The sequence below is a fragment of the Engraulis encrasicolus genome, chromosome 3, assembly GCF_034702125.1.
Source record: "Engraulis encrasicolus isolate BLACKSEA-1 chromosome 3, IST_EnEncr_1.0, whole genome shotgun sequence".
Classification (NCBI taxonomy): Eukaryota; Metazoa; Chordata; class Actinopteri; order Clupeiformes; family Engraulidae; genus Engraulis; species Engraulis encrasicolus.
Genome location: NC_085859.1, coordinates 37,982,196 through 38,009,982, shown reverse-complemented (window position 1 = coordinate 38,009,982; position 27,787 = coordinate 37,982,196). Strand labels below are relative to the sequence as shown.

At 43.4% G+C, this 27,787-nt stretch overlaps 1 protein-coding gene across 2 annotated transcripts; it reads right to left on the bottom strand.

The window, feature by feature from the left end:
• On the bottom strand, window positions 1-27,442 carry rnf34a (ring finger protein 34a). 2 transcript variants are annotated; one of them, XM_063195350.1, is made up of 9 exons: window positions 27,238-27,442; window positions 25,225-25,443; window positions 20,760-20,954; window positions 15,539-16,000; window positions 12,650-12,712; window positions 8,926-9,127; window positions 6,507-6,536; window positions 5,917-5,958; window positions 1-4,457 (listed from the first exon to the last, which is right to left on the bottom strand). In XM_063195350.1, the coding sequence occupies exons 1-9, from the start codon at window positions 27,241-27,243 to the stop codon at window positions 4,273-4,275; spliced, it is 1,404 nt and encodes a 467-aa protein (XP_063051420.1). In that variant the 5' UTR covers window positions 27,244-27,442; the 3' UTR covers window positions 1-4,272. The 2 variants fall into 2 exon arrangements, with proteins under 2 accessions (XP_063051420.1, XP_063051421.1); XM_063195351.1 differs by lacking the exon at window positions 5,917-5,958 and having other exon boundaries at window positions 27,238-27,441.
• Between the last annotated feature and the right edge of the window lie 345 nt (window positions 27,443-27,787).

The window sequence follows — 27,787 nt, the reverse complement described above, 5'->3', positions numbered from 1 at the left end:
AAAAATAAAAACTGTATATATATTTTCTCTTTAATCAATACAAGTCATATATTTTTGACATTCAAAGCAAAAATTAAAATATAGATATATATATTTTTTTACATCTCATTATTTGTTATATGGAACACCATTTGCAATCATACCACATTATCATTTCCTGTTTTTTTAAGTTTCTCAATACACTTATGTCACCGCTGGGGTGGGTTAGAAAATTTGCAGTGACTCCTGTATATACATCTTTGATTTGTTAGTTCTGTGCCTCGACACAGATAATATAAATGAACAAGAGCATCAAAACAAAAAAAGACAAAAAACAAAAAAAAGAACAGAAACAAAAGTCAACATTAAGAAACATCAGACAAAAATAAAATAATATATTATTTCGTTACCTTTGGGAAGAAAAAGAGGTGTGCTGGAGATTAAGGATTTAGAGCGGCTGTGAGGGACAGACAGATGAGAGATGATAAGACATGACATTTGGGAGTCTGTGGATTATTCCAGTAGTCAGGATTAATGTACCTAGGTATGTTAACTCCAAAGAAGTGGTAAATCTCTGAATAGAACATCTCTTCAGCTTTGTTTTGCGCAAAACAACAAAGTGATAAAAGCCATGTACTAAGAGCCATGTACTTCCTCTGTGTCAACTTAGCTGGGTTAAGTCATTAAACGGCACACCTGACCACAATCTGTGTAGCACCTCTGTTCCCTTCAATCAACAGCCTGCATCCAGCCTAAATATCTGAAACTATTTACGCACGCACACGCACAGCTACATATTGCTGTCCTGGCTTGTGAACTTCTGCTAAAGGAATCTGTGTGATGAAGGAATGAGAAGACTAGGCCATTCACAAATACCCCTTCCAAAATGCTACATAACGTCTACACATACAGAGAAGATTTCGATTCAGTAAAAACCCTGGGCACAATTTCCCTCTGGTATCAAGTGCTCAATATGATCAGCTGATTCCATGAGCTGGTTGGATCAAATTTGCGCCAGGGTTTTCACTTTCTGAACCCAGGGATTGAGACCTCTGCCGATATTTATACGTTTGCTTCAGTTGAGTCGTACCCAGACACGATTTTCTGACAGACACACTTCGCTTATTCATTGCTCCTGCTCGTTCTGTCTACTTCATTGACAAAATGGCTGTGTTGTGATGCACTTGATCAGGACAAGAGTAGCAGGCAGCTTTCCAGCCTGGCCCTGACCTCTGGAATGAAGACACATGGAGCTGAGCCACATACTCTTCCTGGATGGTCCGTACGTGATGAAAAGGCTTACACAAATGCCTTGAACAAGTCGCATGACTTCCAGGTCAGTGTTTCACACCAATCACAAGACACTCACTCGCCTGACTGTTGACAGACTGCTTTCATGAACGAGCTGGCTATTTTTATTCAAGTATGTAAGTGGTATGTATACAGGGTTTGAAGACGTCCCCTCTTCTACAATGTTTTTCTGTCCTTAGATAACAAATGCTCAGCCCTGCCGTGGCCAACCGGTAGGGTACTCGTCTGCCATGCGGCCGACCCGGGTTCGATACCCGGCCCGGGTCCCCATTAGCTTCCTGTCCACCTCTCAAACTGCCCTATAATAAATAAAGTTGTAAAAGACCAAAAAAAAAAAGATAACAAATGTTCATCCACCTGCCCAATCCTGCCTGCCCGGATATGCTGGCATGATTGTAATGGGAACCAGCCAAGGCCGGTACATGACACTCCAAAAAATTACTGTATGTAGCTATTCCTGGAATAACATGCTGTCTGGACACACTCTAGCGAGAGTTTCTGCCAAATGGATCACAAACGTAATCACATTAAATTGGGATAGCAATCTGCCACTCTGGGTTTCAGCTTACAGATGTCTAGAGTGGAGAGGGTGGCAAGTCATTTGATAGTTGCCTTTTGTGTCCACCACACATACATGGCCATCATCATGTCTTAAACGTTTTGAAATGCAACTGATTAAAATATGGAATCCTAACATCCTTGTGTTCATGTTGGGGTTGAGTCTTCATAAGCCAAACATTAGTGCATGCAGGGCCGCTGACAGCTTTTGCTGGCCCCCCTACCCAATACATACAATGTAAATGGGATCCAAGTCTGGGCCCCCAATCTCCCTGGGCCCGGGACAACATACCCCTTTGTCCCCCCCTGTCGGCAAGCCTGAGTGCATGGAACTTCTTTTTAAGAAATCATGATGATTACCCAGACTTGGGCAGACCTAAACATACACATCCAACAAACGATTTTAGTGACAGGAAACAATGTTGCTGCTGTGTACACAGCGCGTTTGAAAATTAGCACCAGTAATTGGACTGGACAACAGGGATTGGTGGCAACCGCCCTTTAACACGTAACATTGATTGGACACCCTCGATTCAATGCATTTGAAGCAGATATAAGTTGCATCCGGTGGCATAGGCATATTCTCCAATGTTTTCTGCCTGTGACCGGTAGTCGTACGTATATAGCCTACTGGTAACAGATTCACTTCAAAACAAATGTCACCAGGGACATTAACTTTTTTCGTCACTAGCCAAAATGGCTTGAAGATGTTAATCTTACTAGCCAAAGACGCATTCACTGATGGGTCAAAGTGACTAGTTATGGTCTTTTCTACCATCCAAACTTATATTGCACCAGCATTTGGCCAGTTGGCTGGTGTTGATTTAGAGCCCTGAATGTCACAACGAAAAAGGCGAATGGTCAGATAGTTGGCATGGCCATTACTGCTGGGAGGCATGCTGGACAAGGATGATGTTATATGATGACTTTTCCAACACACATACTGTACACACACAAACATATACACAGATACCTACACACACACACACACACACACACACACACACACACATACACACACATTTGGCACAAATTTCCTTTTTTCCCACTTTTTGTTCTTCTGCAGCCAATTGGGTCAAGTCGTGATTTCAAGTCCTTGAATAGCAATTCCTGCAAATCTTAGATCGCTGATCTTCAACTACGGAAAGATCTAGAGCCACACTGTTGTGCATTGATACAACAGGCTACACATTGTCTATCCTACGTAGATGAAAAGGTGTTTTCTACCAGCACATTTGAACTCAGACAGCCGAAAGACAGATGAATTCAGGAAAAACAAAACAAAGACAACAAATAAAACAAACAAGTAAAGCAGAGCGCAACACCAAAGAGGATCTAAAACTCACATAAAAACAAGGCATGGACATCCTTGAAACCAACCGGAGTACCTGAATCAATCACGTTACGTGTTGCATGCCCGTTGTTTCATGGACACAAACACGACAAGAGCAAGAGACACATGTGACGTCACATCTAGCCCCACCGTTAGCAGAGATTACACAGTGTTATTCATGCGAGGCCATCGATAAAACACACACAAACGCACACACACACGCACACACACACACGCACGAACACACGCACGAACACACGCACGCACGCACGCACGCACACATCTTCCCCCTTCAAGGCAGATATCCTCTTGAACATTCCCCCAGTGTTTGGCCTGGGGTGGGTGTAGAGGACAACGTCATCGATATATATTTCGAAGGTTCATATCATACCACTCAGCTGGCAAACTACAAACTGTGGATGCGTGCCAGCAAGTATGCACGGATATGGCTGGTCCCCATCATCAAATAACCCATTTCCATACGCTGCAGTCCCCGACTAGAACTTCTCAGGGATCTTTTTTTAGGAAGATAAGTGAAACTCATCCGCTTCACCGGATCCATGCAGGCCCTCAAGAGCGTCCGATGCATCAGGACCCTCTCATGCGTCCACCGAGTCAATGTTGCAGACATTTAGCATAATGTGCATGTAGTGGTGTGGCCTAATGTGTCTCTGTTTTATGTTATGTTAAGTCTTGCACTTGTAGTGTTGTTGTTGTTGTTGCTGCTGTTATTGTTGCATTTTTGACGTTGTCGTCCCTGTTCCCCCCACCCCACCCAAGCAGTCAGCAGCAGGTCCTCCTGGTCCTGCAGGGGTGAGGGCTGGACTGGCCATCTGGCATACCGGGCATTTCCCGGTGGGCCCTGCACCCTGGTGGGCTCTGCACCCTCGTGGGCCCCAATTTTCAGAAATGTAAATATATACATTTCTGAAAATAGGGGCCCACGAGGGTGCAGGCCCACCGGTGAGTCAGTTCTGCGCCACTAATTATGAAGGGCCCCTTTAAGCTAAACGTGCCCGGGCCCCATTTCTCCCCCAGTCCAGTCCTGTGCAGTCCTGGTCCTGCAGGCGTGGGGTGGGGTGGGGTGGGGATTAGGACTTGAAGACGTGCACGGCACGCACCACAAACTGCCTGCAGATGGGGCACTCGCTCATGCGCTTGCCGCACTTGGTGCAGGTGACCATGTGACCGCACTCCAGGAGCACGCAGTCGATGACGGCGTCCATGCAGATCCGACACAGGTTCTCGTCAGTGACCAGCTGACCCGGCCCGCCATCTTTTCACGAGAGAGACAGACAGAGGAAGACGGAGGCAGAGGAAGAAAAGAGAGTGAGACACGGAGACCATACAGTAGAGAGGGCTTTTCCATCAAAGACAAAAATCGATTTCAAAGCAATGCGCAATGAAAAGTTTACCTGACACATGTGATGGAGAAGTGTGGTAGTGGGAGATAATAAGAAACACTCTTATATCGCTACAAAAAATAATTTGACTCGAGTGTTAGTTTGCTTTGAAATATGATGGAAAATGGCTCATAAGAGTAAGAAGTGAAGGAGATATACCCATACTGACAAGACCAATGGCTTGAATGTCTTCTACCAATTACTATTCCCTCTTCAACCAATTCAACAAATAAAATCAGACCCTAACATTTTCAAGCAATATATACGTAGGCAGTGAACTGGTTGGTGCAAAGTATTTGGCAAGACTTTTATTTTCGGAACCCAGGATGTCTGCCTCCAAAACCTATAAGTTGAATCTTTGTGTCTTGTGCCGCTTCTTCGTATGCCAAAATAATTGAAATTAGCACAATTTCAATGGCTCCCAATATGCGGCATACTGCATATCTGGTGGAGGAGTACCAGTCTTTCCACACAGCTGAAGTGAGACACCGCACCAGATGCTGAGGTCACGGCAACTCCCGCTAGCGGTTTACACCTCTTACTCAGTTTCCACGGCAACACCAAGTAAAAATAAAGAACATAAAATAAAATAATTAAAAAACGCACATTGATTCAATATTTCAACTACTGTCTATGGTCTACGTTCTGTAAGGGCAAAAAAAAAAAAGCCCCGGAACAGCAACAACACACTGCTCAGATAATTTGCAGATTGTGACACCTCTAAGTTTGCAGCCAAAGCCTAAGTGCACCAATTAAGCTGCTTTCACGCAATATTCTCGAAGCAAAAGAGGGAGCCCTTGTCACTTGTGCCGCTGCTCGGAAAGGGATGGTGGTTGTGGCTGAGGCTGAAGCGCTATTACCATGGCAACTCCCCGGACGACATGAAGCTGATAAAGGGGGGGATGCAGAAGAATGGAGGAAGGGAATAGGTGGAGGGAGAGGAGGAGTTGGGCAGCCAGAGTGAAAATGATGAGGCTCGAAAAATACTGTGACATTCCCACTGATGTGCAGAGACCAGGATTGTGGAATGATGTGGAACATCAGACGCTCCATTCGTACTATGCATTGTCGCAGCGTGTGGGATCAATTTCAAAAATGACTTCATCTCCCAGCATGCACCGGATGTGAAGGGTGGGTGGGTGGGTGAACAAGGGGACATGCGGCGAATGCCACAAATGGCCATGGTCCATGCGGGGGTGCGGAGTGAGCAAGTAGGAGTGAGATGAGGTCACACATAAAATACAGCAGGAACAGTGTGACTGGGTGGGATTGGACAGACTGACTTGGGGTGAGAGAGAGGGGGACAGGACCCACCAATCGTGATCACCTTACCTCCGATTCCACCATTGCAGATTGGCGGGGGATAGGCAACCACTTGGGTGGGAGGAGCAAAAGACATACACACACACAGGCTATTAGACACCAGTGTATCTTTGAGTGAACCGCTCAGGCAGAAAAGCACACATGCGCGCACACACACACACACACACACACTCACAACAAACACTGTAACCATGACCTCACAGGACAACACAGGACAACATGGGGACTTGACTGGCTGTTCACTCAAAGTGACACTCTGTCTGGGGATACCATACGTTGCAAATTCTGAAATTAAAGGACCCTTGGGCACATAACATTATAACAGCAACTTCTGTCTGAGATCATGCACACCTCTTGGGAGTGACATTCAAGTCTTTCAAGAAATAAGTGCAGTGTGACTTCCAATCACACCAAAGACAAACAATGCTGCTTGACTATACTGTACAGTGATTGGTGCCCAGCTGAAAAAAAACCCAACAAATAATATAACACCCCCATTTTAATTTTAAACCATTAGCACTACACAGACTATTAAAAGAACAGTATTTTTTACTAAACATTACAGACCGATTAAAACTTCGATGAAAGACACAACTTACCAGCAGTGATGGCATGGTTCACATTTTCCACTGTGGACAGAGAGAAAGAGTACAAGATTAAAGGGAGATAGCTGTCGCAACTCAATTGAATCCTTACAATTTCCAGTTTGTAGTATTTATGCATACAGTCCTTTACATAGGATTTGTCCATATGAGCAGCTGGCAAGAAAGAAATCCCTTGGGATCGATTGAATGGCTATCCATCCGTCTACATATCAATTCATTAGCTATATTGTCCCTGGCAGAGGTACTGCACTGTACTGTATAATCAATGCAGTTTATGGTGAAGCAGCTACCTCATGAAATACATCCTGTTGCCATCTATACCCTAGAACAGTGGTTCTTAACCTGGGGTGCGGGCACCCCCCTGGGGTGCGCCAGAGATGTCAGGGAGTGCGCGGAATTTTGTTTGTGATGAGGTTGTAACCAAAATTCTAAACATTATAATTAGGCAAAATCAAGAATCAAATCAAATTAAAACATGTTTGGACCTAATGTAGAGGCATTAAAGTATTGGTTAATGTCTAAAGCAAGAATCATTGTAATTATTCACTTAAATATTTTTTTAGTGCGTACACATGTGTAGACATTTGGGTTGGGGGTGCGTGGTTTGTCTTGGGCACAGGTTAGGGGGTGCTTCAAGAAATAAGGTTAAGAACTACTGCCCTAGAAGATAGACAGAAGGAAGGCTACACAGTAAAAAATGCAGTATTATTTCAAGACTTCGGAAATACTAGGACCAAATACACTTGAGTTGATAAGATCCTGAATCAATTAGGGGTGGGCGGTAACCGCGGTATAATATCGTGTGCGGTATTTTTTCATCAATGATAGAGATTTTGTCTCATACCGTCTACCGCAATAGAACATTGCGTCCTGTAGATGTAGAGTCATAGTTATAGATTAAAAGTTTAAAAATATGTTTTCAAATGATTTGAATGACAAGAATTCCCACATAGAAGATAAAACAATGTCTGACCAGTCATTTCCAAAAAATAAAATGCAAAAAAATTGTGTTTTGGTCATTTTGCCACAAAACGCTTAATTTTAACATTTTATACACAAATGTACAATACCGTGATATATACCGTGATGTATACCGTGGCTAAAATTATACAGAGGTATACATTTTTGGCCATACCGCCCACCCCTGAATCAATTCTCGAAGTGTTGACGCCACATTTCTACTGTATACTGTAGCTGTAAAATATTTAATTTACTCTGTAAATACTGCATTTAACTGTAAATAGTGCAAATTTTGCACTTCTGCCTTTTGCACGTCTGATTAGATACCAAACTGCACTTCATTGCTCCATATGCTTACTGTACATGTCCAACGACAATAACGTTAAATCTAATCTAATATGTGAAGAGCGCTTTTCTCTTCAGTGGTGTAGACTTTTATTTGTCAAACCTGCACACAATACCTGAGCTTGCATATATCCACACTTTCTATGTATAATTAATGGCACATGAAAATATGTTCAACAAAGACGCTTTTGCACACCTCTGTAGTTGGGCAGGTGCGTAGGATGTTATCCCAGCGGGGTTGTCAGTCAAGTGCAAAGAAATCCCGCACACAGTCCATTCCACCAACAAACTTTAATACAACGTTGTATTAAAGTTTGTTGGTGGAATGGACAGTGTGCAGGATTTCTTTGCACATGACATGAAAATATGTTAACATGCCCTGGATTTGATCTACCCCCACACATCTACTGAATGTAACCATGTGGGGGCAGCATAGAGTAAAGGATGACTTGTCCATGGGTCCATCTCATCATCTAACCTTCCGTCCTCGCCTTGTGCCTGTGACCTCATGCTTTCCCTGACACCTCCCTGGAGAAAACAATGAAGATGCCTGCTCCCCATTTAACAGGAGCAAATGAAAACATAACCTTTGAGTTGTGCTTTTGCAAGATATTCAATAAAAACCTGCCTCGCATTACAAGGCCACAAACATAAGGTGAGGACGAGAGGTTAGATAATGAGATGGAACCACGCAAGTGGCAGAAATAAGAAAGTACTCCAAAGTGTGTGTGTGTACTGTGCTTACTCACTGGACTTGCGCTTCTCCTCGTTCTCGTGGTAGAGCCGCCGCTCACGCTCCACGATTTGCTTGTGTGTGAACATGTGTGTGTATCAGGGTTGGAAATAAGCACCCGTCCACCCGCCCGGGACGGGTACATTTCAGGGCTGACTGGTAAATTTCTCAACCCACCAGTCACTTTGACTAATAAAAATATGTAGTGACTGGTAGATTTTAGAATCTACCTGCCACAGTGACTGGTGGGGGAAAAAAGTTCCACCCCTGGTGTGTGTGTGTCTATGTATGTATATATGTGTGTGTGTGTGTGTGTGTGTGTGTGTGTGTGTGTGTGTGTGTGTGTGTGTGTGTGTGTGTACTGTGTATACTCACTGGACTTGCGGTTTTCCTCGTTTTCGCGGTAGAGCCTCCGCACGCGCTCCACCAGCTCCCATTTCTCGCAGCAGCCTGAGAAGCTGACGAAGTTGCGCACCAGGATCTCCTTCAGCTGCCGCACCGTCAGACGCTCCACATCCTCCAGAGACGACAGGTCCGACAGGGAGGCCCGCGCACGCCGGCGTGTCTGCGGACTCACCTGGCCAAGGCAATTACAGGTGGACAAGTTGTTAGTTTAGTTTAGTGTTTATTTGACAGGGGCAGTGTACATACAACATACAACTGAGCCAGATTATAGCCACAAGGCTAAATTTTCATCTGCACTCCCTGGAAAGAAATTGATGTTAAGTTAAAAAGATCATTGGAATTAGTAATCAGGTCGACAGGGAGGCCCACGCACGCCGGTGTGTCGTACTCACCCAGGCAAGGCAATTAGAGGACGGGTTGTTAGTTCGTTTGGTGTAATGTTTAATTGACAGGGACAGTGCACAACATACAACTGAGCCAGATTATAGCCTCAAGGCTAAATTCATCTGCAGCCTGGACTCTGATGAAGATGGTTATAAATAACAAAAAGAATGGCATCTGTGTTTCTCCATGAACTTTGCAACTACCACAAATTATTATGGGTCTACAAAGAACTCTAGTGATGAGTAAGCCCTGTGTGTGTGGCTCAGCGAACTCTAATAGTCTAAATGAAAACAAAGGCAAAGGCAAAGGCTATATGCGGTATACACCTCAACTGAACCTCACACCGTGGCAACGCTGACCTCACTGATTTCCATTGTTCTTTTTAAGACCCTCAGTAGACGAGTGCGATAAATACTATTAGCCGTTAACAACACGACTACAGTGTGTGTTACGCTGCCAAACGTTCATCGGCATTATTGCGCCGCTCTGCTTAGTCAGAGCATACTGTACTCAGGCAACAGGAGAGGGCGGAATGACTCACACACTGCAGTTATTCTTCACTGCCATTGTAAGTAAGTAGTACCTATGCACTGTACAGAAAATACTCAGTAACACTGGTAACACTTTATTTTAGGGATACATCTATTAGCACTAATACATACAATATTAATGCCTGTGTAAGTAACTTGTAAGGCATGTACTAAGCAAAATAAGACAGTTGTTAAGCATGTATTCACAAATGTCTTGTTCATGCCCAGTTAGGGATTTATTACTAATATAACCTTAGTAAGGACCAGTAAGCCTATATTTCTATTTATTAGTAAGTAGTAAGTAGCCATAATACAATGTATATAAGCCTGACACACTGTGTGAACAAACCCTGTGAAAACAAAAAATGTGGAATAAGGGTCCCTATTCTAAAGTGATGCATTGGTCAGCCCAGATGGCTCAGGGCCTCCGCACTACCAAAGTCCCCCTCGTTACCTAGGGCCCCCACACCACCCAGGCCCACACTACCTAGCCCCCCTGATCTACAAAGTGTAAGGTTATATTAAATTACTAATATGTACACAATTGTGTCATTTAGTTATCCGCTTTCATAACAATATAAGGGAGGTAACAGGAGCCTTTATATAGCAAGGATTGAACGTACACTTGTCAATGGTGGTGGTTTGGTGAGATGTAATTTTTTTCATGTACCACTGAGTTTTAACTGTAAAACCCCCCCAAAATAAATGCAGAACATCACAATAATAGTTTTGAAGCAAAACTAATCTATTATTTTGTGATAATTAAGTTAATGTTTGAGAACATTAGCTTCAAGAAGTGCAGTGCATGATGGGTACGCAATCTAGGCCAACAGACAACCTACCCAGGTCTGAGCCTACGTCCTTAGCTCCTCCCCTCACTCGTGAAATTTAGATGCTATCCAAACAATTTGCCATGTACGTAACAACAGAAATATTATCATTGCTGCATTGGCCATGCATTGCATTTCTGACTAAGGGCGTACCCATCATGCACTGCACTTCTTGGAGCTAAGTTTCTCAAACATTAACTTATTTATCACAAAGGAATAGCTTAGTTTCGCTTCCAAACTATTACTCATCGTTATATTCTGCATTTATTGTAGGGTTTTTACAATTAAAACGAATTGGTGTAGGAAAAAATGACATCTCATCACCCACCGTCATTGAGAAGTTTATGTCCAATCGTTGCCATATAATGCTTCCAATTACTCTCTCATATATTGAGTGGAATAAGTGAGATCTACATATCCAATGAGACAAATGCAGATATAGAATTGTTCTTACACTTTGCTTCCCGGGGGGGTATAGTGGGGGCCCTAAGTAGTGTGGGTGCCCTAGGTAGTGAGGGGGCCCTAAGCCATCTGGGCTGAGCAATGCATCACTTTAGAATAGGGACCCTTATTCCACATCTGTTTTCACACTGTTCAGGGTTTGTTCACACAGTGTACCAGGAGCTTATACACATTGTATTCTGGCCCTTACTGCTTACTCATAAATAGAAATCTAGGTCTACTAGGTCCTTACTAAGGTTATATTGGTAATAAATCCCTTATTGTGCATGAACAAGACATTTGCGAATAAATGTCTAACAACTGTCTGATTTTGCTTAGTACATGCCTTACAAGTCACTTACTAAGGCATTGATATTGTATGTATTAGTGCTAATAGATGTATCCCTAAAATAAAGTGTTACCGTAACACTCTATTTTAATGGTTCACTATTACAGTGGATCTACCACGTTAGGTACAGTGTAATAACCAGTGAAACAATATTTAATACCATGTGCCAATTTTGTACTTACATCATGCGTTTGTGTGTAACTGGTATTACATGGTATTACATATTGTTACACTGGTATTACACTGGTATTACATGGTATTACATGTGTTGCACTGGTTATTACACTGTACCTAATGTGGTAGATCCACTGTATTAGTGAACCATTAACATAAAGCACTACCAAATGCTCCACAGTTGCTTTCCATACTAGGAGGTGCGTACGCTCCAACATCACGTGTCAACGCACAATTACTGAAAACAAAAAAAACTTATGCCAAGAAAAGAAAAGCCAAGAAGTGATCAGATCTGTCCCAAAAAATACAATTAATTTTAAAGGGACCTTGCCTCTGGCCGAAGCAACAAAATAACCCTAAGATGTTTGTGCTTTTGTTAAATAGAATGTGTTCGGGTCATTTTGACCCGGACATACCGTATAGAAAAACAAACAAACGTACACCAACCAAAAACATAACCTCCATGGTTAGGTTAATAACGCTGTGAATGTGATTCATTAGGTGCACTTTGTATTTGTAGTAGGTGGTGGCATAGGCTAAGAGGGTAGACTAAAGAAAGAGGATTCAAACTCCACCCACCCAATGCAAAAGAGTGTGCTCAAGTTTAGTCTCCTAAGGGGGCGTTGTCCCCTCCTTCTTCTCTTTTAGAACCGGTGCTAATTGGTGGCTTGCACAAGATATGCGCTACTGTCATCTACAGCGCTAAGGGGACCCCATTGATTCTCAACCATAAAAGACTCCAAAAGGTCTCACCTGACATCACATGGATCCCGGAAAAGTCAGAGCCTAAAGTATCTTCCTCTTATCTACCATATTTGGCATAGGTATTGTTAGGAGCACTTTACACGTGTGAGTGAGGAGGGCGTCTGTGCCTTCAAACAAAAGGGTTACAACCCCTGGCTTATAATACGCTTGGGACTATTCTTGGCAGGGTGTGCTAACTTCACTCCACTCCACTCCAAATGTGCTCTGCTGCGGAGTCTCACCTCAGGGGTGTGGTCACAGGGATCCAGGTTGAGGAGAGACAGCGAGGTGGCATCGCCTAAGTCCTGTGGGACGAAAGAAACACACACACACACACACACACACACACACACACACACACACACACACACACACACACACACACACACACACACACACACACACACACACACACACACACACACACACACACACACACACACACACACTTCATGACACACCACAGAGATCGAAAGGGAGTTCCTCAATCGTCGAGGCCAATCCTATTAGGCCAGCTCAGAGGCAGATTACACTCTCCCCTATGGAGGCTTCATTGACAAACTTCTCCTCAGCCTCCTCCTCCTCCCATTCAAGGGAATGCAAGCAGGGTTGCCAGATGAGACTGATGATTTCCAACCCAAAAAAATGCTCAAAACCCACCTGGAAGCACTAACTCCGCCTAATTCTATCGATTTCTATGGGCAAAAATGGACCAAAATCCGTTTTTACCCGCAGACGGCCATCCTAAGCAGCCCAATTGGGCGGGAATACACCCAATCTGGCAACACTGAATGCAAGAGACTTTTAGAGCAGGCCAGACCAGACTAGACGAGTTAAGCCCAGAGATCTGCTCCAGTCATGATGGTGGCATGGCACATGGGACAATGAGTAGGGGCTTCTTTAATCAAGGAGAGATGGCACTCTCACTGCTAAGCTATGCAATTACTATAAACTAAATACTGTTGAAGGAAGAGTACGGGTAATAGGTCCTTGGGAAACGTGTTTGAGCAAGCTACACAGATCAAAACCTCTTTCCAACCTCCGACTTCCATTCCATAGGTGACTACAGAAACGTGATTTTTTTTTTGTCGTCGATTTTTTTGAGAATTTAACACATAGTTTGCTGCTGTGGTGAGAAGGGGATTGTGAGCAAGGGATACTAAAGTGCTGCTGGAAAACAATGGTTCCTTCTACCTTAACCCATTTTAGCCTGATGAATCATATAGGTTATTTGACCTTTGGTGCCTGGAAACACATATACGCTGCATTCAGGCTCTTGAGATTTTAGCTTTTTTAATAAAAATGTGGGTATGTTACAGCTGAATGAGCACGTTCTAATGCAAGATGAGGGTCTTGGGGTTAAATGCAACTCATTTCATGTTTTTATGTGCATCAGAGGCTAAGATATTTGGATTTTTATAGGCTGAGGGCAACTTTCCCAACAAGGGCTTTGGCATTCAGCAGGTGTTTTTTGCAAGTGCTTTAGGCCTCAAAGGGTTAAAGGAGAATATATGTCTGAACATGGTGTGCCGGCACCAAGCAATTTACTTACTTACAGTATGTCACTTGGTCCTTGAAAGAAAAAAAAAGACGGCTGTAGGTAAGAGGGGCCAAGAAAGAGTAACTTAGCAACCAAGCACACCCAGCAGGGTTAAGTGACTGCTGCAATTATTGCAAATGGCACAGTCTGCTCTCTGCATTCAATGGAGCGAACTCAAACACATCAATAGGCCCATTTCACATGACATCGGCCAGGCACCTTCGATCACTGACCACTTCAATGCTGAACTCAGTAGCCGTTTATAACCATTTTGCTTCAAAAAGGAACTTATTTGACGTCATTGTGAGATTGACGTCATTGTGAGATTGACATCATTGTCATCAGCACTGTGAGAATAGGCAGCGAAGGAGCAGGCAGGGAAGTGGTTGGACGCATTGCTCAAGCACACCTCATCCCTGGCTATGGAAGAGTTCTGCTCAACCACCACCAATGCCAAGAGACACAACTGAACTCCCTACTGAAAATTATTTTTTACTATACCCTTAATACAGAATATAGCAACAGGACATCTGCAGTTCAGTTATCAAAAATGTGCGCTCCAACCGGACACTCAAAAATTCAGCTATTTAAAGCAGTAAGACACGACTCCTGTTATGAATTACTTATTACCAGAATGGCAATGACCAAATCGTAATGTATTACTAAAGGGCCTATGCACTGTCATAGTAGGCTACTATGGTGGTTCAGTTTTTTCAGTCACTTATTACAGCGCTCCACTGGTGGAAGAGTGTGCATTGGCTACAGCCCAAGCTGAGGTGAAATTCCTCACCCGTCAGAGTGACAGGTGGGCTGACATATTTTTACCAGTCAGCACTCAAATCAAGCCATATTTGGCAGGTGACTGGTGGTAAAGTTCCAACCCTGCTCTCTACCATTGCAATTCTGGCAAGCCAGCCTAAATGTGAGATTAAATGTGAATATTTAGTCTGGCCCTGATCAATGAGACATCGGAAGATTGTTGATGGGAACAACCCGTTGTTTTTCAAACTGTGTCATTGGCCAACGGTTTGTCACTCCTCAAAACCCTGTCCGCATTGCATCCAAAGATTCAAAACAAATCTTCTGCGTTGTGATTGGCCAGCCAGTTTCAGGGCCTGGGGCATTGTCCGATAACCTGATTTAGTGACTAACCTGTCATCAGAGGGCAAGAGTCAGGCAAATTGTCCGAGGCTAGACCCACTCACAGGCAAAAAATAATTTGGCGGGTGGGGCTAGTTTACTAGGCTAGGTATGCCACAGATAGACATGACTGGCTCACTAAACACCAGAAGTATTATTTCAGAAGCAGGAGCCTCTAAATTCACCACATTTCCGTCTTGGTCCCTAATATCACAGTCGGGGCATCCTTCCATTGCGTGCTACAGTATTCCAGTAAATTGTTGTCTGCCAAATTGCCAATCAATGCAATCACAACCAACAAACACAACAAATCAATTGATCAATTGATGAATAAATTAACTAACCAATTAACCTCCCCCCCTCGACCCTCGTACACACAAGAACCAATCAATTGATCAATCAAATTATTAACCAACTGACCAATCAGTGGGCCGTTCCCCTCTCCTCGTACCTGATTGGTGGACCCTGAGCTGTTGCTCCTGCTGATGGCTTCTCCTCCCTGAGTGGGGGGGTTGAGAGGGGCGATCTGCGAGGAGGAGGAGGAGGAGGAGGTGGTGGTGGGTGGTACAGGTATGGGGGTGATGAGAGCCGGTGCAAGGGCAGGAACAGGAAGGGGAAGAGGAAGAGGAAGAGGAGGAGGAAGTGATGCGGGTGCGGGTGCGGGTGCGGGTGAAGGGGGAGACACAGGCTCCAGGACAGCAGGGGGCAGCGTGGGTGGTGGCAGCAGAGGTGGCGTGGGCGGGCGCTGCTGCTGTGGTGGCGTGGGAGGCGGCTCGTAGAGCGGCCGCGTCTGCAGCGTGGGCGTGTCGGGCTCCTCTTCCTCCTCCTCTTCCTCCTCCTCCTCGTGCCGATGATCTCGCTCGTCGTCACTCTCAGCGCCCTGGTGGCACAGCACCAGGTCCACCAGGTCCTCCTAAATAAATAACAACAACAACAACAACATTTACTGTAGATGAATCAACATTTGGAGTGCATTTCTCGAAAACGTTTTTGCAACTTACTTGGTTGCAATGCAATTTCCCATTGGCAACCTACTACTGGTTAGCAATGATGCTTTCGAGAAATGGGGTCCTGAAAAGAAGAATATACAAGAAGAAACATCCCAAGGAGTGTGCAAATCGAAAAAAAGGAAAGAAAAAAAAAACGACGTAATTTTTTTTCAGCACCAGGGATTGCGCACAAGTAAAGCCACAAGTTAAGTGGAAGATCACCATAGTACACCATGCTCTCAAAACTCAAATATAAAAATAATACAAATTAAGAGTGAAAGATAATAATTAAATGATACATAAATTAATCAACGGGATAAAATAAGCTAATTGAGACCCAGCCTTGGCCTTTTTTGGCTGACCACTGGACTGCTACCTGAGCAACCCGGTTTCGATTCCCACTCTTCACTGTCCTGTCTAAACAAAGTAAAAAAAATGGTAACACTTTATTTTAGGGATACATCTATTAGCACTAATACATACAATGTTAATTGGTTAACCTACGTTGACCTATGTCCCTACAATCTCTATCTATCTCTTCTACCTCTGCCTCCCTGCTATTTCTGCTTCTCCTCTCTACCTCTCCTTTTAAATCCATCTCTAACAATGATGGTTTTTTCCCCATTTGTTAAGCACTTTGAGTTACATGCCTTGTAGTCTAGTCGTGATCTCCATAGGCCCAATAGTGTAACCCAGAAATGTTGAGTACCCTAAAGTTTTATTGCAGAAATATCATCTATGGGCCTAATGGATAGAATTTAGCTTGGTTGCCCAAAGTTGCACTTTGAGCAATTTGCATAATTAGCATAAATATATTGTTAAGGTAAGACTACTACAGGTGAATAGGCTAAAAAATTAAAATAATAGGTATCACCATGAAACTTTCTCAGTTGATTACTGATGATGAGAGAAGAAAAAAATGTATTGGATGTTTTTTTGTATTTTGATGTTTAGATATGCAAATGAGGGCATACATTATCAATTATGCGCTAATTTGCATACGCACCAAATCACTTTCATAAGGTGAACTCTGGCTCAAAATAACTTTTATGTGGGTAAAATATGTATATTTGAGTGTTGAGATGGTGAAAACCTTCTGAGGCAGTGGTTCTCAAAGTGGGGCCTGGGAACCCATGGGTGGCTGCCAGGGGCCCCACGGCCCATGTTAGGGGAGCCTTGGCTGGAATCTGGCAGTTTATGGGGGGCCTTGGCTGGAATCTAGCGGTATATGGGGAGCCTTGTCATGGTAAAGTTTGGGAACCCCTTCTATGAGGAACCTGGTCAAGAGGGAGTTTTGACCTGGATACATGACCCGATATATAGGCCTATACATATAGGATATGTATTTATTACATACAGCGTGTAGCACACACATACATTCAGTGTAGCAGAACTATATAGGCCTACAGTATGTCTGTGTACACAAACACAAAATAACTATACAAGAGAAATTTACTGTTCTGAGGAAAGGCTTTAAGGCCTAAAATAGCACATAAGTTTTGGAACAAAATGTGATTGTAGCAGACTTTCAATATACAACATGCAGAATAAGTATGCGCGCACACACACACACACACACACACACACACACACACACACACACACACACACACACACACACACACACACACACACACACACACACACACACACACACACACACACACACACACACACACACACACACACACACACACACACACACACACACACTCTCCATTGACCTTAACAGTGACAAAAGTTATCTGGAGGTTTATGTCACCTTCATAAGGTAAACCCATGGCTCCAAATGAAGAGTTCAGATGCAAAAACCCCTAACTCCATTTGTGAAGACCTGCTCTTCAATATTTTTAGAGAACCCCGTTGTTGGTTTGGTTTACATTCATGTACTTGATGATACATATAAATACTTGTATTACATAAATAAAATAAAAAAATATGCAATTTTGATAGCTTTGTATAAAATAAAAATGAATTAAGATTATTTTCTGAAAAGGCACTTAGGGGGTTTTGCATTTGAACTCTTCATATTTTTTCTGTGGGTAAAGCATATGTACTTGGTGGTTGAGTTGGTGAAAACCTTTTGAGGGACCTGGTCAAGAGGTAGTGTTGACCTAGATGGATGAATTAAATGTTCCATGCCAAACAGCCTTACGTGCATACACATACAGCACAGTGAACAAATCCAAAAGAGCCAACATCACACAAAATAACATGCGCATTAGGCCAGTGATTGCTGCAGGATACACATGTGCTGAAGAAAATACAGTGAAAGTATGGGGATGGTGAAGGCTATGTGGTTTTTCCTAAATATGTGTGTGCATATACAGTGGTATACAATAATTTAATGATTGGGCACCCCTTTTGAAAAACATTATTGGTTTGTCTGTTGATAGTTTGTTAAAGCAATTTTGTGTTAGCATTATGTTAAACAGTATGGAAAGAACAGATGTGAAATCACTTTTATGGGCCCAGCAGAATCAATTGTACATGTAGCCTAAATATTCTAGTAATATTTTTTTGCTAATGCAATGGGCTGTGGATGGTTCTATAAGCAGACAAGTCCCAGAAGTCTTGGCATTTTGAATTTGAGGTGGTGTGGATAGTCAATGGTAAAAATACTGTCAGCATTCTTGTCTTCCTTCCATTTGTTTTATTTTTTTAAGACAGGGATGACTATTCCACAATGTACTTTTGCTCCTACATGAAATACTGGGTGGATTTTGAACAGTGCTTACAACCTTTGCTCTACAGAAGTCTCTAACCCAGCCATGGCTTTACTTCAACTGTGCAATTGTGTGACTATTGAGCATTCTTTTGAAGAATCTTCTGGAGTTTCAGGAGTTAATGAGGTCATCTACTTAAATAAGGTTTATTATACCTAGCAATTCAGCCTCTTAACACAATCCTTCTGCCCAATTCCATTGAGCACAGGTATGATTTACAAAAACTACACCACAAAAACCATTACTGGTTTTCAGCTTTTGTATTATGTTTCTGACTAGAGTAGCACAATATAAACCTCCAGATAACAGTGTTAAGGAGAGTTGTTTAGAGTCACCCATGCGTTGTGCGTGTGTGTGTGTGTGTGTGTGTGTGTGTGTGTGTGTGTGTGTGTGTGTGTGTGTGTGTATGTGTGTGTGTGTGTGTACTGTAGCCATTCTGCATGTTGTATACTGAAAGTCTGCTACAATCATATTTTGCTTCAAAAACGTATACAGTATGTGCTATTTTAGGCCTTAAAGCCTTTCCTCAAACCAGTAAATTACTCTTGTATAGTTATTTTGTGTTTGTGTACATAGGCATACTCTACTGTATATAGTTCTGCTACACTGAATGTATGTGTGTGCTGTATACATGCGTTATGTAATTAATAGCCTATATGTAGGCCTATACAGTATATTGCACAGGGCATATATCCAGGTAAAAAACTCCTCAGAAGGTTTTCACCATCTTAACCATCTTTCCACCATCTTTTTCTGTGCACCAGGTTTCACAACTCGATGAAATTGGTGCATTCCTAAACCCATTCAAGTACTACAGACAGCATAGTAGGCCTACATAAACATTGTAAGGAAGAGAATTATTCCACTAGGATAGTTCAGCTTATTTTTGGTTTATTTTGGCTTACTTTAGTTATTCAATTTATTAGGCTATTCATCTTATTTTGCCATATTTTTCCTGCCAGCCTGCCGTGGGGCCCCTGGCAGCCCCCCAGGGGTCCCAGGCCCCACTTTGAGAACCACTGCCTCAGAAGGTTTTCACCATCTCAACACTCAAATATACATATTTTACCCACATAAAAGTTATTTTGAGCCAGAGTTCACCTTATGAAAGTGATTTGGTGCGTATGCAAATTAGCGCATAATTGATAATGTATGCCCTCATTTGCATATCTAAACATCAAAATACAAGAAAACATCCAATACATTTTTTTCTTCTCTCATCATCAGTAATCAACTGAGAAAGTTTCATGGTGATACCTATTATTTTAATTTTTTAGCCTATTCACCTGTAGTAGTCTTACCTTAACAATATATTTATGCTAATTATGCAAATTGCTCAAAGTGCAACTTTGGGCAACCAAGCTAAATTCTATCCATTAGGCCCATAGATGATATTTCTGCAATAAAACTTTAGGGTACTCAACATTTCCGGGTTCATGAAATCACGACTAGACTAATGTATGATACAGTGCTATACAAATACAATTATTATCATTTTAAAAATCTTATTATTAATGCCTGCATAAGTAACTTGTAAGGTATGTACTAAGCAAACACTATGGCCTACTAGGTCCTTACTAAGGTTAAATTGGTAATAAATCCCTTATTGTGCATATACCATATATATATTTAAAGGGGTTTGTTTACATTTCAAAAAAACATCTTGATTTATTCCCAATAACATCAAAAAGGTTGTGCAACATCAGCAGACAACTAGCAAACAGCGATACCTTTTGGTATAATATTTGGAGTAAGCCTATATTAAGAACGTTTTGAATGTAAACAAAGTCTGCCCCCATTATAATAGCTCAGATCTCAGAAAGGGCTGAGTTGAAAAATGCAGCATCACCTGGTACTGACAAGTCAAGGGTAGCGTGAGCAATACAACATTGAAATTCGCAGAGGTTATCCTTTAAGATCAAACAGTTTTTTTATGTCCAGAAAGAGGCTGTCCAACCTTCTCGCGGCAGGTGTCGGTGGGGATGTTGCGCAGCATGAGGTACTGGCGCAGGTCCTTGACGCGCAGGCGCATGAGCAGCGGCCGCTGGAAGGCTGTGGCACGCAGCAGGTCGCAGGTGGCGCACCGACGCAGGTTCTCCTGCAGCACTGAGCACAACGAGCAGAAGCTCTTCTTGCAGTCGCAACACATGTACTGGAGGAGGAGTGGAGAAGGAGAGAGAGAGAGAGAGAGAGAGAGAGAGAGAGAGAGAGAGAGACAGAGAGAAAGCGAGAGAGAGACAGAGAGAAAGCGAGAGAGAGAGAGAGAGAGAGAGAGAGAGAGAGACGGAGAAAGAACAGTAAGCAGAAGCTCTTCTTGCAGTAATAACACATGTACTGTAAAAGGAGTGGGGGGTAGAGAGACAAAGACAGAGAGAGTTTTTATATCATCCAAGCGTGTAACTTTGTTGTTTTTGATGAATGAAAAAATAATGAAGTAGAGAGGGGGAGAGAGAGAGAGAGAGAGAGAGAGAGAGAGAGAGAGAGAGAGAGAGAGAGAGAGAGAGAGAGAGAGAGGCAAATAGAAAGTGGGGACAGGAAAAGAAATCAGTGAAGGAGAGGAAAAGAGCAACCTGAAGGAGACAAAATGAGTGAGGGAAGGATTAGCGAGAGTTTGCATGAGAACGAGTGCAAGGGGGACAAAGAGACAGAGGGTACATTCCATTATGCTAACTCCCATCCTCGACCTCTGCTTGTGGCATCCCGCTCCGCTGACGCCCCTCCTCCCTGGAGAGAACAATAAACTTTCCCTCACTGTCAGCCTAGTGTCACAACACCTTTTTGGGGGAACCCCCCCCCCCCCCCCCCCCATTCAACATCCCGCTTGCAAATGAGAACATGACCTTTGAATTGCGCTTTTGCGAAATATTGAATTAAAACTTCCGTTGCAAATGAAGCACAAGGGAGAAACGGGAGTTAAGATAATGCGAAAAAACCCAGTGAAAGACAGCGTGGTGGGGTTCAGGGAGGGAAAGGAGAAAGAAAGACGGGGAGGCAGGAAGAAGAGAAAAGATGATTAGAGGAGTAAAAGACTGAAAAAAAAACAAGGTAAGAAGGAGATGGTGGTGAAAGACAGGGTGGTGGGGTTCAGGGAGGGAAAGGGCAGAGAAAGACGGGGAGGCAGGAGAGGAGAAAAGATGATTAGAGGAGCAAAAGAATAAAAAAAAAATGTAAAAAGGAGACGAAGGTCGGAAGGAGAAACTGTACAAAAGGTGTGTAAGAATTATGATGGAAAGTGACAGGGCCAACTGATAAAATGCAGACAGAGAGCGAGATTTAAGACTGCATCAAGACAGAGATTTAAAAGCGCTTTAAGAGCCGGAAAGGAGACACGCCAGGAGACAGGGGGCACAGACAACGAAAGAAGAGGAAAGGAAAGATATGCTAAGAAGACAGGGGGCACAGACAACGAAAGGAGAGGAAAGGAAAGATATGCTAAGTAAGAAGACTATCAGACAAGCTTTCTGCAGGTATTTCAAGGCGGTATTATAAGGCACACATTGCAATCGGCTTTCTTTCTTTGTACCTCTAAAAAAGCTCAACCTTGCTACAGGCATTTGTCACTCCAACCTAAGCACCTCTTAAAAGTTGACAAAAAATGTGCCATCTTCCTGAGTGGAGCCCAACTTGTACACAAAGACTGTAACCTTACTCAATGTAGTATCTATCAAACAGAAGCATGTAAAGTCCTGTCAGCTATCTGAGGTATGTTTCTAACCAGTTTAGTCCACTATTACTTGGCATCCCACAGAGCATCTGAAAAGAGTCAGGACATTTTCAAAGCCTTCTTCCCACAACCGGAAAATACAGCTCCCCAGCCATGGCATGCCAGGACCTTTGTTAGGACCACCAATCAGCGTGGGTCGTGGGGGTCACATGACACGGTTTCTGGCCTGGCTTGAAGGTCAAGCAAAAGCAAAAGCACTTTTGTCTGAATGCAACAGCCCGCCTCGGCCCCTTTCCTCCCCCTCTGTCTCTGCCCCTCTTTCATGCTTTTCTCTTCTCCCCGTTGTTCCCTTTCCGACTTCTCTGACAAGTGTCCTATGCCAATATTCTCAATGGTGCCTGTCTGTCTGTCGGTCTGTCTGTCTGTCAGTCAGTCCCGGAACATGGTCACATTCGGAATGAATAGGGTTTCCAAACTCACAACGCACAAATAGAATACTGCCACAATTCTGTTTACAATTGGAATATTCCTAATAGGCTCACTCGAGGGTCTGTCTGTGACCCTCTCTCTCTCTGTCTGAGTGATGTAATCATCTGTATTTAGTATTCCCCCGTCCTGGATGTTGGAGGCACACAGGGGATTATACTCACTACAATCGCCTAACATCTTTACCGTATGATCTGACTGGCTGTGGTATCTGAAAAAATTGTGCGTGCGCGTGTGTGTGTGTGTGTGTGTTCATTTGAGTGACTTACTTGTAAGGTTTACATTGAAGGTGACAAAGAAAGGATAGAAATGAAAGAATACAACCTCTTTGAAAGAAAAGTGAAGGTATGTTTCTAGATGCAGGTGGGTGTAAATGAGATTTTGGATTTGTACAATGTGTTTTGTGTATGCTGTGTACCAGTCATTTCCTTCCGGATCAGTAAATAATTGCTTTTCTCTTACATATTCCTGTTCACAGCTTTAAAACGATTTTCAACCAGAGGTACATTTGCGTTTGTAAGACAATCGGTAGACAATGTTTCACAGAACCGTACCATATGCCACAATGACCTTTTCCTTGTTTATGGTCCTTGAACATTGAAATTGTGCCACTAGCAATAGAAATGCTGTTTTCAACCGGTTCCAGTCAGGGAGGTACATACTGCATGTCACTCAGTCAGCACTGCGTGTGGTCTATCATGAGCTGACTCAGTGCATGGGTGGAGGAAAATATTGGCAGGGCTTTTGGTTTATAAGCTTTTAATTATGTGGAGAGCCCTGTTGTTTTGCTAGTCCTGTGCAGCGAGATGAACCTGTGGATCACTGCACAGACTTCAGCCAACGAGATTCTGGCAATTGTTAGGTAGGCATGATTACAGTCGCTACAAGCAGAGCCAATCAATGTAATGTGCAGGTATTAGGGAAGTAAATTATCAATTAATTAATTAATTGTTAGTTGACTGAACTTGTCAATCGACTTATGATTTATTGATAAGCTGTGTTGTTTCTCAATGTTCGCTAAGCTAGTGAAAGTCAATACATCCGTGTAGCATGCTAGATGCTACAGTTATCCATTGACTTTCAGTAGCTTAGCTACACACTCCCTCTTTTAACTTGTCTTAAAGCAAGACAATGCTGAACATGAAAAAATAAGACACTTAACCGCAAACATTTTAACTGTATTAAGCCCCAAAATAGTGGCATACCCCTTTAAAGACAGGCTCCTAACCAGTTATACCTCAGTTATTGGAGAGTGGTGTGGAAGTTTAAGGTGACTATTAACCTCTTAATATGTCTACATAATGCAGTGTTTCTGTCACACAATGTTTAGGTTAAGTTATGGTGTCCCGTGATGTGACTGCTCTTATGAAAGGAAAAAAAGTGTTTTATGAGTGAAAACATAAGGTTAAACACAATATCATTATCTAGTTAACATGAGCTCGGAGTTCAGTCACGAATACAAACGATTAAAATGGCCACAATGCAGTGAATTTCCTGTGGTGTGACTTCATGTCCTGTGGTGTGACATGCTTAGGCATTGTGTTACTCGATCCTTACTTATTTTCATGCATCATGCAAGGATATAAGGATACCAGGAGATTTATTTGTCACATTCACACAATTATTACAAGTAATACAGTGAAACCATGCAGTGAAATCACAGTTGTCTGCCTGTACGACGCATAGGCCTGTGTTGTTGGGGGTGGGGGTGCGGGTGGGTATTAGTGTGTGTGTGTGGGGTGTTAGTTAAAGGAACAGTAGCAGAAAGAGCATTGGGGGTATGTTTGGACAGAATATTAATCATTTTATTGTATCTTACAGAAATGTCACACCAATGCTGTCACACCGCAGGACACATTTTCCCAAAAATGTCAAAAATTAGGCGAAATTCCACGGAACACTGACATCCCCATTTTTTTTTTAAATTTTTTCAATTTTTCCACCCATTTTGTCAGGAATTGGAATATGTTTCCTCCTTTAAGTGTGTTACAGCCTTAAACGTCAACCACCCATATATTCTTCAATCCAAATGGTGATTGAAATGTTCCCACTCTTCACAAGCACCTTAGTCAGTGACCCATCCCCCCCTGCGTCTCTCACCAGTCGAGTTGGCGACCAATTGCAATTCATTATTTAAAATCGATTATTGTTTTAATCGACTTAAGTCGATTAATCGATTCATTGTTGACAGTAGCAGGTATACACTGATCCCCCCCCCCCCCCCCCCCCCCCCCCCCCCCCCCCCCCCCCCCCCCCTTGAATGTTTCCTCACCTTCCTTCTGAAGACGGAGAAAGCCTGCCCGCAGGCCTTGCAGACCAGGCTGGGGCTCCCTGAGCTGGCGGGGGGGTAGGTGGAGTAGCCGGCGCTGGGGGCGAAGCGGAAGGGCCCCGCGCCCGTCCCGAACCCCGTCTGCTGCCCGCGCACCGCACCCGTGCCCATCACCTCATTCAGCAGACCACAGCATGATGCCCACATGGAGGAGGCCCCCGCCTGGCATAGCGGAGAGGAGGAAGAGGAGGAAGATGAAGAAGAGGAAGAGGAGGGAGAAGAGTAGGAGGAAGAATATGACACAACGGCACGAGCACAGGCACAGGCACACACACCCACACCTCAGACCCAGACAGACAGATAAATTCAGGCGGAAACGCACACACATGAACAATCACACCAGAGCCAGGCAGACAAGCAGACACAGACACAGACACACACACGTCAGGCAGTCAGGCAGTCAAACAGACAGACAGACAGACACACACACAAAACACTGATACACACATCAGCAGGCAGATGTGGAAGAGTATGACACACACACACATCAGCAGGCAGATGTGGAAGAGTATGACACACACACACACACACACACACACACACACACACACACACACACACACACACACACACACACACACACACACACACACACACACACACAAACACACACACACACATCTACCTAACCAGGCAGTCAAAAAGGCACCTTTCCAAAACACAGATGCACAGATGTACACATCAGTGTTGCACAACTCTCTCTCACAAACAAACCACAGATGCAAGAATACAAACAAATACTAATCAAACCTACTGTACCACATGCCACTTGTATGACTACAATCAGCTTGCATAATACTTTGGTTTAACGTGCAATGCAACTCAAAGCGTCTGAGGATCCTACATGTTACAGAGTTTGCATTTCACCACAACCTTATCTTGAAGTCAGTTTGGCATCCATCACTGACCGCTCTAGGCTAGGACCTTGCAAATTCAGTTTGCCCAGTTCTGCTCTGGTCTCAAGACCAGGCAGACCTCAATCAATTCAATTGTGAAAATACATACAGTAGCATGACTGTCAGTCAGATGTGATACATAAATACACTGCATCCTGTGTACATCAAAAGCTGCGTGGTCGCATTTCCTCATAAAACCAGTCCAAGAACAGATCCCCAGATTGACTGTCTTCATCTTGTTAGGGCCGAGATGTAGAGACAGAGGAAGAGTGGCGTAGTAGAGGAAGGAAAGAGGCGGATTCTGCTGAGCTATAACGGGCCATCATTGCGGTTCAATTGACAAGCCCCATAGAGTAGAATTGGCTAAGAATAAAGCGATGCCTTGCTTGCCAGGCTTGACGGCTGAGTGCGTGGAATAAAATTACGAGACATAAGGAGAGGGCCTGACCTACGGCGATCGATATGATGCACTCTAAGAGTGTATGAAAATAATGAAACGTCTTGGCATCACGACCAATATCTACCTGTTACCCACCGATACAATGCTGACTATCGTGGTGGCTTGTATTGTATTCTGATTATCATTTCAAACCAAGACAGTGAACTACTGTCGGGTATCAGGCAAAAAGCAGCTGCTGATGTAATTGTCATAATAATAATAACCTGCATTAGATGCATATGGACCAAAGGATGCTTGAGCTTGTGATCCATGCACCACCAACAACCAACTAGCTACCCTAAGCTAAACGTCACATAGGACGGGGCTGTGCAATGATTCGTGAAATTCCACCATAACGCCACAAGCGTCACATTACAGTACCAAACTGTCAAAGAAGGTGTCTCTTTTGCCGTTTCATCTACACATAACATTAGAGGGGTGATACAGTGACTAAAGAGAAAAAACAACATTCGGGTTAGACATAGAGCAATAGGTTGATGCAAAGCTAGCTACTGGATACCTAGCTGACAGACTATGCCCTGGAATGAACACAACCATTGCAAGCATACAACAGTCATCTTTGAACGAGCATGCATGAGGTGAAAAACATAGCTACTCTACCTTCATAGCAACTCGGGGTGGCTACTTGTAATCGCCAAGATAAATTGATGTGGTGATCATTGCAAGAGCACCACAGTCAGCCACCACTACGTCAACCGAGCCAGCGTTACGTCTTCTCCCAACAGAGGCACCCACAGTGCCAAGGATGCGATCAAAACATTATGGATGTGCGTTTACCCAATCACAGCCACCACTGGAGTGCCACTATGTTTAGTGGCCAATGACCATCACGTTCATTTTCGCAGAGGACTGAATGCTGTTATTACATGCAAATGCCCTCTTTCATTTCAACTCACACAGTGCAATGCAGGGTGCCATTAATTAAGTCGGTGTTCAAAGTACACCATCACACACCTTATTATATTCCATGCTAAACCCGAATTTCAGTTCTTTCAGTTACGATGATGCCTGATGCATGCAGTTTTGCAAAGAGAATGAACAGAACAAGCAATATTCCAGGTCCAAAAGAGTGCTGGTTTTTAAGTCCAGCGATAAAGTCAGTTCTTTACATTGGGAGCCAGAATGTGTGGGCGTCTGTGGGAGCCACATA